At 51.4% G+C, this 12419-nt stretch overlaps 1 protein-coding gene across 1 annotated transcript in view; it reads right to left on the bottom strand.

Annotated features, from left to right (window-relative positions):
* The window catches only part of NAA25 (N-alpha-acetyltransferase 25, NatB auxiliary subunit), a 90203-nt gene that overhangs the window by 47144 nt on the left and 30640 nt on the right, over positions 1-12419 (bottom strand). Inside the window, exons 6-9 of the mRNA XM_077292506.1 lie at positions 12176-12283; positions 4692-4770; positions 3600-3711; positions 3144-3233 (exon numbers count right to left, since the gene is read on the bottom strand). Of these exons, the coding sequence (XP_077148621.1) occupies positions 3144-3233; positions 3600-3711; positions 4692-4770; positions 12176-12283 (389 nt within the window). The remainder of the gene's footprint in view (positions 1-3143; positions 3234-3599; positions 3712-4691; positions 4771-12175; positions 12284-12419) is intronic.

Below are 12419 nucleotides of genomic sequence, written 5' to 3'. Positions count from 1 at the left end.
GTCTGCGGTGGCCGGCGGGGCTGCGTGTGTCTGCGGTGGCCGGCGGGGCTGCGTGTGTCTGCGGTGGCCGGCGGGGCTGCGTGTGTCTGCGGTGGCCGGCGGGGCTGCGTGTGTCTGCGGTGGCCGGCGGGGCTGCGTGTGTCTGCGGTGGCCGGCGGGGCTGCGTGTGTCTGCGGTGGCCGGCGGGGCTGCGTGTGTCTGCGGTGGCCGGCGGGGCTGCGTGTGTCTGCGGTGGCCGGCGGGGCTGCGTGTGTCTGCGGTGGCCGGCGGGGCTGCGTGTGTCTGCGGTGGCCGGCGGGGCTGCGTGTGTCTGCGGTGGCCGGCGGGGCTGCGTGTGTCTGCGGTGGCCGGCGGGGCTGCGTGTGTCTGCGGTGGCCGGCGGGGCTGCGTGTGTCTGTGGTGGCCGGCGGGGCTGCGTGTGTCTGCGGTGGCCGGCGGGGCTGCGTGTGTCTGCGGTGGCCGGCGGGGCTGCGTGTGTCTGCGGTGGCCGGCGGGGCTGCGTGTGTCTGCGGTGGCCGGCGGGGCTGCGTGTGTCTGCGGTGGCCGGCGGGGCTGCGTGTGTCTGCGGTGGCCGGCGGGGCTGCGTGTGTCTGCGGTGGCCGGCGGGGCTGCGTGTGTCTGCGGTGGCCGGCGGGGCTGCGTGTGTCTGCGGTGGCCGGCGGGGCTGCGTGTGTCTGCGGTGGCCTGCGTGTGTCTGCGGTGGCCTGCGTGTCTGCGGTGGCCTGCGTGTCTGCGGTGGCCTGCGGGGCTGCGTGTGTCTGCGGTGGCCGGCGGGGCTGCGTGTGTCTGCGGTGGCCTGCGTGTGTCTGCGGTGGCCGGCGGGGCTACGTGTGTCTGCGGTGGCCTGCGTGTGTCTGCGGGGCTGTGTTCAAGTGTATAAAACAAACAAAAAACCACACACATACAATACAGACAGTACATACAACATACAGTCATGGCCAAAAGTTTTGAGAATGACACCAAAATTATATTTTCACATGATCTGCTGCCCTCTGGTTTTTATTAGTGTTTGTCTGATGTTTATATCACATACAGAAATATAATTGCAATCATATTATGAGTACCAATAGGTTATATTGACAGTTAGAATGAGTTAATGCAGCAAGTCAATATTTGCAGTGTTGACCCTTCTTCAAGACCTTTGCAATTCTCCTTAGCATGCTCTCAATCAACTTCTGGACCAAACCCTGACTGATAGCAGTCCATTCTTGCATAATCAATGCTTGCATTTTGCCAGAATTTGTTGGTTTTTGTTTGTCCACTCGTCTCTTGATGATTGACCACAAGTTCTCAATGGGATTAAGATCTGGGGAGTTTCCAGGCCATGGACCCAAAATCTCTATGTTTTGTTCCATGAGCCATTTAGTTATCACCTTTGCTTTATGGCAAGGTGCTCCATCATGCTGGAAAAGGCATTGTTGGGCGCCAAACTGCTCTTGGACGGTTGGGAGAAGTTGGTCTCCTGTCAGTGTGTCACTGAAGGCCTATAGAGCGGTCACATCTCCTGATGTCACGGTTCTATAGGGGAGATCGTCATGGGACATGTTCATAATTGGACTACGTCGGAACAGGGAGTATACTGTTGGTTTATTATTTTTTTGCAGGTGATCGATGGCTTCGGGGAATTAGGCGTGGTTGTAAGTATGGTGAAAGTAAGAATATTAAAATTCTTCTTTCTGGCTGAGTTTTTTTTTTTTTTTTTAACTCTTTCACTACTATAGGTTTAGTAATGGATAGGTGTTTTATTGACGCCTCTCCATTACTAACCGGGCTTGATGTCACCTTACAATACAAAGGTGACATTAACCTCTTATTACCCCATATGCCACCGCTACAGGGCAGTGGGAAGAGAGAAGCAAAGTGCTGGAATTGGGGCATCTTACAGATGCGCCATTTCTGGGGCGGCTGGGTGCATGGCCCTTCTCCATGGCCCGTCTCTAGGCTATGAATATCAGCCCGCAGCTGTCTGCGTAGCCTTTCTGGCTATAAATTATAAGGGGACCCAACTTCATTTTTTGGGGGGGTCCCCCCATTTTAATAGCTGGTAAAGGCTACGTAGACAGCTGTGGGCTGATATTCATAGCCTGGGAAGATCCATAGGTATTACCCACTTCCCAGGCTATAAACAGGCTAAGAAAAAAACGCATTAAAAAACTCATCAAATCCGCACCTGCGTTTTCTGGCAAGAGAGGATAGAATCTGCACAGAAAATTGAACAGGCAAATCTGCAACGTGTGCATAAAGCCTGATGGCTTGTTTTTTTTTTTACAGGACAAGTTTATTGGCACCATTCATTTTATCATGACGTACTGAAAAAGCAGGGGGAAAAAATTGTAAGTTTGTCAAAACTTCAATTCCACAATTCGTTTTTATTTACCGTGTGCACTATACAGTCAAACTGACCTGGCAACAGGATTCTCCAGGTCAGTACGATTATGCAGATACCAAAACATGTATATCGTTTGTGTTTGGTTTTCTATTTAAGTGGTGAAAAATTCGGAAATTTGTTAAAATTTTGCTTGTGTCCTCATTTTCCAAGACCCGTAATTGTTTTAAATTTTTGGTCCACAGGGCTGTGTGAGGGCTAATTGTTTTTGCACACTGAGCTGATGTTTTTAATTATACCATTTTGGGGTAGAATGCCCATTATTGCAATGTTGCGGAGACCAAAAAACAATTCTGGCATTTTGATTTTTTTTTTTATCATGCAGTTTACTAATTTTATAATTTTGATAGATCTGACTTTTTGAACGTAGGGGTAAAAGAGGAGTGATTTGAACATTTATGTTTTATTAAAACTTTTCTTTTTTTTCTTTGCTAGTCCTTTTAGAGGACTTGAACCTGCAATCAACTGATTGCTTGTGCTATAGAAAGCAGTGCTACAGTACTGCTGTGTACTTCGAAAATCACAGTCTCCTGTGAATGTCTGGTAGAGGCTTACTTGTACAAGAGATCAGTCATGACAAGCACGGAGGTTTTCAGCAGCCCCTATCTATCATGGGAACCCATTGGGGCCTCATCAAGGGGGTATAGTCACATGTCCCCCTGGCGCATTTAATGCTGCTATCGGAGATTACCTACTTTCTCCCAAATTGTTCTCATGTTTTAACTAAACCTCTTCATAAACACATGCAGAGACTTACATTGGGCCTTCTGCTGGTGGTGTCCAAGACTCATCAATGAGGTGAAACACAGAATCAAAGTAGGACATATAGAACTGCCAGTCATCTGAGCTGAAGAAAAGAATTAAAGGTAGTGGGACAAACCATATTAATCTACTAATATACTACAAGATGCATTGTACAAAATCTTCGACATATGAAAGATGTTGTCACCCAACAGGTTACATTGCCAACATCCTCGCAAACCAGTAATTTTGCATGTGGACAGAATGGACAGAAGTTTCCACCAGACGACCCTGTCATGTGTGTTTTTAATGCTTTGCCAGAAAAACTAAAGTGGAGAAACCAGACGTTTAAAAACTCTCCAGCCCACTCATCCCCACCTCCAAAACCCCCCAAAAAGACTGAAGCATCATAAACAACCGCTGCAGGCCTGGTGCTCAGTGGTAAGGACAAGCAGGTAATCCATGGACTCACTTTAGTAACAGAAGTCTTTTGGAGAGTGCATTGCATTCAGGCCACCTGCTCAGCTTCTTGTACATCGCCATACATTTGTTTTCTCGGCTCTGCAGCTCGCTGGTCAGCTTTTCTACATATCGATCATACAAGACATAACTTGTCAAAGACATATGAGCTTTTTTTTTTCCATTTTACAACAAGGATTAAAACATTGAGGGTAGGTGCACACGGTCATTAAACGCTGCGGGTTGGACGTTGCGTACTTGTGCTGAATCCAACCCACAGCGTCCAGATGTTACAGCATAGAGCAGTGTTCCCCAATTCCGGTCCTCAAGAGCCACCAACAGGTTATGTTTTCAGGATTTCCTTAGTATTACACAGGTGATAATTGCATCACCTGCACAGGCAAGCATTCACTGACCTGTGTAATACTAGGGAAATCCTCAAAACATGACCTGTTGCAGAGGTGTTAAACTGCATTCCTCGAGGGCTGCCAACAGGTCATGTTTTCAGGATCTCCTTGTATTGCACAGTTGATAATTTAATCACCTGCACAGAATGATTCCAGCACCTTGTGGAATGCTAAGGAAATCCTGAAAACATGACCTGTTGGCAGCCCTCGAGGAATGCAGTGACACCTCTGACCTGTTGGTGGCTCTTGAGGACCGGAGTTGGGGAACACTGCCATAGAGGATGGGATTTCAAGAAATCCCATGCCCACTATGCGTCCAGAGACGCCCGTTGAGACGGACATGTGGCGCATCTCTCCAGACCGCAGCATGTCAATTTCTCTTATGGAGACACTAGTCTCCGCAAGAGAAATTTCACCAACCGAATGTATTAGACGTGGTGAGTCCGCACGGTTCAGTGATCACATGCAAATTCACCTGCGTTCAATAGACGGCAGCGCTTTGGACGCGGCGAACATGCCCTGCATCCAAAGCGCTGCCACTTCCAGATCGTGTACACATACCCTAGGCAGTAAATGGGGACATGGGTACAATACTATTCTTGGGCCACAATATATAGAAAAAATATTATACACAATAACTTCAGATAGATGTCACAATGAAAAGCAAAGCAGTTTAGGAACGGCTAGAAGATACATACCACCGAGCTTTCCTCTTATAACCTCTAGGGCTTCCTCATGTTTTCCCAGAAGCTCCAAAATCATATAGTACAGTTCAACCTATAAAGACACGTTGGCTTTCATTAACATTCTAGTGATGACAAAAATAGGACATAAAATCATGCAACTACCTTACATACTTTGTTTCTCTAAATTCTTGCAATTTCTGCTTCATTCAGAGATGCTTGTAGCCCATACAGACAAAAGAGGGATTTTTGGTTCTTACCGTAAAATCTCTTTCTTGGAGCCTTCATTGGGGGACACAGGTAACCATGGGTGTATGCTGCTGTCACTAGGAGGCTGACACTATGCAAATAAAGAAGTAACTCCTCCCCGGCAGTATACACCCTCCGACAGGCACCAGGCAACTCAGTTGGTGCAAAAGCAGTAGTAGGAACAGGTAATATAAAACTCAACCTATGTACCAACCCACAACAACGGCACGTTAGCCAACACGGTACAACTTCAAGGGAGGGTGCTGTGTCCCCCAATGAAGGCTCCAAGAAAGAGATTTTACGGTAAGAACCAAAAATCCCTCTTTCTTTCTCGCTTCATTGGGGGACACAGGTAACCATGGGACGTCCCAAAGCAGTCCCTAGTACGGGATATTCTGCAGAAAAAGAGGAGTCAGGTTGGCCGGTGAGAAACCGCCGCCTGCAGTATCCTCCTACCCAGGCTCGCGTCCACGGAAGCCTGAGTATGCACCCCGTAGAATTTGACAAAGGTGTGCATGGAAGACCACGTAGCGGCCTTGCAAACCTGCGAGGCCGAAGCTTGGTGACGAACTGCCCAGGAAGCTCCCACTGCCCGGGTAGAGTGAGCCTTCACCCCCGAAGGAGGCTGTTTGTCTTGGACGCGGTATGCCTCCAAAACCGCTGAACGGATCCAACGAGCAATCGTGGATTTGGAGGCAGGAAGACCCTTTCGACGCCCATCCGAGACGACGAACAGAGGATCGGCCTGACGAAAAGAGGCAGTTCTGGCGATGTAAATCCGGATAGCCCTGACCACATCCAGCTTGTGAAGGGATTTCTCCAATGGATGAACCGGGGAAGGGCAAAAGGACGGGAGGACAATGTCCTCGTTGATATGAAAAGATGAAACAACTTTCGGTAAGAAGGAAGGAACCGGACGAAGAACCACCTTGTCTTGATGCAGGACCAGAAAGGGAGAACGACAGGATAAAGCCGCCAGCTCTGAAACCCTTCTAATGGAGGTGATGGCGATCAAAAAGGCTACCTTCCAGGATAGAAGCGAGAAGGAAACATCCTGAAGCGGTTCAAAGGGCGGCCGCTGCAGGGCATCTAAGACGAGGTTGAGATACCAAGGCTCAACAGGAGACCGGTAAGGGGGAGCTATATGAGCGACCCCCTGGATGAAGGTCCTCACCTGAGGCAGGGAAGCCAGGTCTCTTTGAAAAAGAATTGATAGAGCGGAGATCTGACCCTTCAAGGTGCTAAGGGAAAGACCCGAATCTAGGCCCGTTTGAAGAAAGCTGAGAAGGGAAGGAAGGGAAAAGGTCATAGGAAACAGATTGTTATCCTGACACCACCGGAAAAATGCCTTCCAACATCTGTGGTAGACACGCGATGAGGCCGGTTTTCTCGCTCTTATCATAGTCTGGATGACGCTATGAGAAAAACCCGCATTCTTCAGGACCGCGGCCTCAACGGCCATACCGTTAAATTCAGCGACCGAGAATTCGGGTGGGAGAGAGGCCCCTGTGAAAGAAGGTCCGGAAGATCCGGAAGTCTCCACGGAACATCCGATAACATGTTTATCAGCTCTGCGTACCAGGCTCTGCGAGGCCAATCTGGAGCTACCAAGAGTACGGGGACCCCTTCCGACTTGATCTTCTTTACGACCCTTGGGATCAGAGGGAGAGGCGGGAACAGATAGGGCATCCGGAACTGGGCCCAAGAGATCACGAGAGCGTCGCATCCGACGGCCATCGCGTCCCGAGACCTGGCGACGTACTGGGGAACTTTGTGGTTTGCCCGGGAGGCCATCAAGTCGACGTCCGGAACGCCCCACCGCTGGCAAATCTGGCTGAAGATAGCTGGAAGAAGAGACCACTCGCCCGCCACGATACCCTGGCGACTTAGAAAGTCGGCCTCCCAATTGTCCACTCCTGGGATGTGGACGGCTGACAGAGAGGGAACATGACCCTCCGCCCAGCGGAAAATTTTAGCTACTTCCGCCATGACTTGACTGCTGCGAGTCCCCCCTTGGTGATTTATGTATGCCACGGCCGTGGCGTTGTCCGACTGAATGCGGACCGGCTTTCCCGAAAGGAGAGACTCCCAGCGGATGAGGGCTAGGAAGATGGCTCTGATTTCCAAGAGGTTGATCGAGAGGCACGCCTCTTGAGCAGTCCAGCGGCCCTGGGCTGTGAGGTGGAGAAAGACCGCTCCCCAACCTTGGAGACTGGCGTCGGTGGTAATCACCTGCCAGTGGGGGGGGGTAAAAATGACCTCCCGCGCAGAATGGAGGTGGACAGCGTCCACCAAGAGAGAGACTGTCTCGCCCTGGGGGAGAGGCGAAACGGACGGTCCAGGGAAAGCGGGTTCCTGTCCCAGGCAGACAGAAGAGCCAGCTGGAGGGGACGAGAGTGGAACTGAGCATAGGGGACCGCTTCCATAGAAGCGACCATTCTCCCCAGAACTCTCATGGCTAGACGAAGGGACAGAGGACTCGGACCCTTTAGCGCTGACACCCCGACGAAGAGAAAGAAACTTCTCCTTGGGAAGGAAGACCTGAGCCCGAAAGGTATCGAATTCCATGCCTAGGAACTCCAGCCGTTGGGTTGGAATCAAGGAAGACTTCTGGTAGTTGATCAACCAGCCTAGGCGAACTAAGGTGTCCAGAGTAAGATGGAGGCTCTGGCTGCAATCCCCCTGGGATGGGCCCTTGATCAATAGGTCGTCGAGGTATGGGATTACCAGAATCCCTTTTGAACGCAGGATGGCCATGACAGCTGCCATGACCTTCGTAAAGACCCTGGGAGCAGATGCCAGCCCGAAGGGGAGGGCAGTGAACTGGTAATGATGCTCCCTGATCGCGAATCGGAGGAACCTCTGATGCTGCACGCAAATAGGAATGTGAAGGTACGCATCCCGAATGTCCACTGAGCACAGAAACTCTCCCGGCTCCATGGACGCTATCACCGAGCGCAGAGATTCCATTTTGAAGTGTTGAATCCGAAGGTGGCGGTTCAATCGTTTGAGATCCAGAATCGGACGGAGAGAGCCGTCCTTTTTTGGAACCACGAACAGGTTTGAATAAAACCCGGAAAACCGCTGACGAAAAGGCACCGGCACTACGACTCCCGAGGCGAGGAGCGAATCGACGGCTTGGAGAAGCCCTGGGAGATGAGAGGGCTTTTTGGGAGGACGAGAGAGCATGAAACGTCTTCCTGGGGGCGAAGAAAACTCTATTTTGTAGCCTGACGTGACGATCTCCCTGACCCAGGCGTCGTCGACTACTGAAAGCCAAACCTCTGAGAATAGAAGAAGGCGGCCTCCCACCCTGGAAGGAGTTCCAGGTGGGGGCGACCCGTCATTTATTAGAAAACCTGCGGCCCCGAGATCCCGATGGTTTTGCGGGGTGGCTCTTGGCTCTCCAGCGTGGCGGAGGCCTGAAAGAAGGTTTTCTACGGTCCCCTTGTGAGGAGGAACGGTCCTGGACGGGGTTTCCCGAAGAGGCAAAAGACCGAAAGGGACGAAAGGACTGGGGACCCCTCCTGTTGAAGGGACGTTTAGGCTTGGACTGGGGTAAGGAGGTACTCTTACCGCCAGTAGCGTCCGAGATCATTTGATCTAGCTGCGAGCCGAAGAGTCTGGAGCCCTGGAAGGGCAGACCCGTGAGCGATTTCTTAGATGCGGGGTCAGCGTTCCACGCCTTTAACCAAAGAATCCGGCGAATGGCGACAATGTTGCCATTAGCCCTGGTAGAGCAGGCCGCTGCATCAAGGGAGGCATTCATCAGGTATTTTCCTGCCAGTGAAATCTGATCCGCTAATTCAGACAGTTCTTCAGCAGGAGCAGAGGCCGAAATGTCCCTGCGCAGGGTCTTGGCCCAGGCTGAAACAGCCTTGGCTACCCATGACGAGGCGAAACTAGGGCAAAGGGAGGCTCCGGAGGCCTCAAATGCTGATTTTGCTAGCGCCTCGATTTGTCTGTCCGAGGGGTCCTTAAGGGAAGCCGCGTCCGGAATAGACAGAACTGTCTGTGAGGATAGCCTGGACACAGGCGGGTCGACCTTAGGAGACTTGGGCCACTTGGAGACCAGGTCGGAGTGAAAAGGGTATAACACATCAAGCAGTTTCCTGCCTGGGAAACGCTTGCCAGGGTTTTCCCAGTGAGTGGCGGTAGTGTTGTCAAACTCCTTGTGATTAGGGAAAACCCTAGAGGGACGTTTAATCCGTTTAAAAGCAACGGAGACATCCTGAGAGCTTGCCTCATCCTCCTTAAGATCAAGCGTTGAATGATAGCTGAGATAAGGCTATCAACCATATCTTGTGTTCCGGAAGTCTGATCTGCATCCGAGTCAGATTCCGACTGAGAGGTGACATCAGACCCGAGGTCCGCCTGTGAGGAAGGGGAACGGGCAGATAGGGGAATCCCGATGTGGTCCGGTGAACTGGAGAAGGATCTAGATAAGGTCCGTTTTCTGTCTCTTTTGTCCGGTCTGCCTCTGTGAGAGTCTAGGACAGGTGCGGGCGAATCGCCGTGAGAGGCGTTCGTGGCACTGGTGGCATTAGAGAGAAGCGGGATGCGTTCAAGTGCCTGGACCAGGGACTGAGAAACCTTAGTCAGGTCGGACACAGATTGAGACATAGCAACAGCCCACTCCGGGGGAGGGGGGGGGTGCACTCATCCCGGGACCCTGAAGCTTCCAGGGGAACTGACATGGTGGGAGGAACGCAGGACGGGCAGAAAGGAGATGGCTGACCTGAAACCCACTTTTTCTTAGGCTACGTTCACATTTGCGGTCCTCGCCGCAGCGTCGGGCGCCGCAGCGGCGCCGCATGCGTCATGCGCCCCTATATTTAACATGGGGGCGCATGGACATGCGGCGCACTTGCGTTTTGCGCCGCATGCGTCGCTGCGGCGCCCGCGTCGGTGCGCAGAGGACGCAGCAAGTTGCATTTTTGCTGCGTCCAAATTCAATGAAAAAAACGACGCATGCGGCGCAAAACGCAGCGTTGTGCATGCGTTTTGCTGCGTTTTTATTTGCGTTGTGCGTTGCGGCGCCGACGCTGCGGCGCACAACGCAAATGTGAACGTAGCCTTACAGTGAGCGCAGACGTAATGGATGGCCGTAGGGGCAAAGGCCGGGGTGGGGTCGGACATAGGTGGATATTACCTTGTCCCCAGAGAATACTGCCAGGTGGAGTAGGAGGTAGTGCTGAGCCTGGTGAAAGACAGCGGTAACCGCAGGTGCCTGTGTTCCCCCGAGAAATCCTGTGTCCCACGCGATGAGCAGACGCTGACAGGGAGCAGGAAGCAGGAGAAAAGAGCGCGGAGAAAGTGCGACGCTGTGGGCGTGCACAGGACCGAAGGGGGGAAAGAAAGGAACGCCCCCTGTAAAACTGAAAGCAATCCGGCCGCTATACCGTCGACCGCCACAAGAGGGCGCTCAAGCGGCAAGAAAGGGAAAAGCAGGGAGACGCTGCACATCCCGGCCGCACTAATTCCGGCCACCACCAGAGGGCGCTCAAGCGCTAAGAAAGGGAACATGAGGCAGAGAGAAATGGCGGGCCAACGAGCCTGCAAGTTTGAATAAGGAGGGGGAAAAGATGCCAGCCTTCCTGCTTTCATTCCTACGTGGTCTCAACGCCTGAATATGCAGCCCACTTCCCTGTCAGATGCTCCCCTATGGTAAGAGGAGATCGCTGCTGGGCAGGGTATTGGTGGGGATGGGGGGTTTGTTGATTGAAGATTCCCTACCTGCAGATGAGGAATCATCAGGATCCCTGGTAGATAGAGGGTCCTGGAAGTAGTCCTCCTTCCCACGCCACGACTCTCCGGCGCAGAAGACGGCGTCGACCCCTGAACAGGGGGAGAGGGTCACTGGATGTGACCGCCGTCTTCCTCTCAGCCCGCTCCGAGGAGAGGGATGAGGAGGGGAAACGGGCAGGACTGGCCACCGAAGAAAGGGTCACCCTGAACACCCGAATGGGTGACAGGGGACAAAGTCCTGCCCAGCGGGTCCGAGAGGGTGCGATGTGGGCGATACCACACTGCTCTCTCGGTCGCTCAAAGTGGGGAAGACAGGGTGAGAAAACTGCACCCTGTTACCCTGAAGAAAGAGTCTGAAAAAGAAAGGGGAAATGATTAAAAACACACAACAAATCCCTGTAAAAGAAATGCGGATCTGGTGTTAGATCCAGGTCCGCCTCCTACAGACACTAAGCAAAAACTGAGTTGCCTGGTGCCTGGCGGAGGGTGTATACTGCCGGGGAGGAGTTACTTCTTTATTTGCATAGTGTCAGCCTCCTAGTGACGGCAGCATACACCCATGGTTACCTGTGTCCCCCAATGAAGCGAGAAAGAAAAACACTGCAGCCCCCAGCCGGGAGTTTTGCCTGGCTGGTTATCAACAATACAGGGGAGCCCATGCCGGGCATTGTTTTAATTATTTATTTACAGCACAGGAGTCAGCTTAAGAATACACCCATCCGCTGCTACTACTATCGCTGTTATTAGAGCAGCAGGTGTCGAATGATGGGAGCAGTAGTCCCACCCGCTGACACCAGTGACCGGAGGTAAACTTTATACCTCTGATCACTGCTGAGCGCTCTCACTGTGTTTTGACAGCGTGGGAGACGTGGCTGTCTGACCGACGGGGATGCTTTCACCGCCGATCAGAAGCGGTGCTTGCCACGGTGCCATGCATATGACAGTGTGACAAACACCCGGTGTTCGGGCAGCCAAAACCGAACAGTAACACGGACTGATGAAGACCGTGCCCGAACAAATTCCCTTAATTTTTTTTTTTCATCATTTCTTACAGTTGTAGGTCCAAATTCTGTTTTGCTGACACCATACTAACAATTCTTGCTTAGGGTGGGTCTACAGATGTAATATGGTCATAAAAAAACGACATGGTCCAAATCTATATGCAAAAAGTACAATGATTCAGAATGATCCTAGATTGGCCATTTTGGGAACCAGGTAATGCTTCCTTTCCCCCTATGGTGGAGCTGCAAGGAATTTATACACTTGCTCTGGGGGGGGGGGGGGGGGGCACATATTATAGCCATTTGCTGGGGTCCTAAAAACAGGATATTGTGTGATCATCTTATCACAGGATCCTTCTATAAGTAAAAGTCTACAGCAGACATCCCCTAGTGAAGACAAGTATCTGTCTAGTCTGAACAACCATATATAACATCATTGTTTTTCATTGCTGAGGGAAACGGAATATTGCTTTATGATCTTCATATGCAACCTATCCTTACTTCAGCCTCTGCTTCGATCTTGTCCTCCTTAACCATTTTTTCAACCATTCTTTCAGCCAGAGGTAAAAACATGGTTTTAGAAAGTTTTTCATCTTGTGCTGAAATAGACTGGAAATATATCTTGGGTTAAATGATGGTATAAATATTTTCACTAATATACTGGAAGAACTTGTCAATTTTTAACCACGAGAGTTCCATGCAGATTAGTGCATGGAGATATAACAGAAGCCCCCTTAGAACTATG

The sequence above is a fragment of the Ranitomeya variabilis genome, chromosome 1 (genome assembly GCF_051348905.1).
Source record: "Ranitomeya variabilis isolate aRanVar5 chromosome 1, aRanVar5.hap1, whole genome shotgun sequence".
NCBI lineage: Eukaryota > Metazoa > Chordata > Amphibia > Anura > Dendrobatidae > Ranitomeya > Ranitomeya variabilis.
This window is presented reverse-complemented; position numbering and strand designations above follow the sequence as displayed.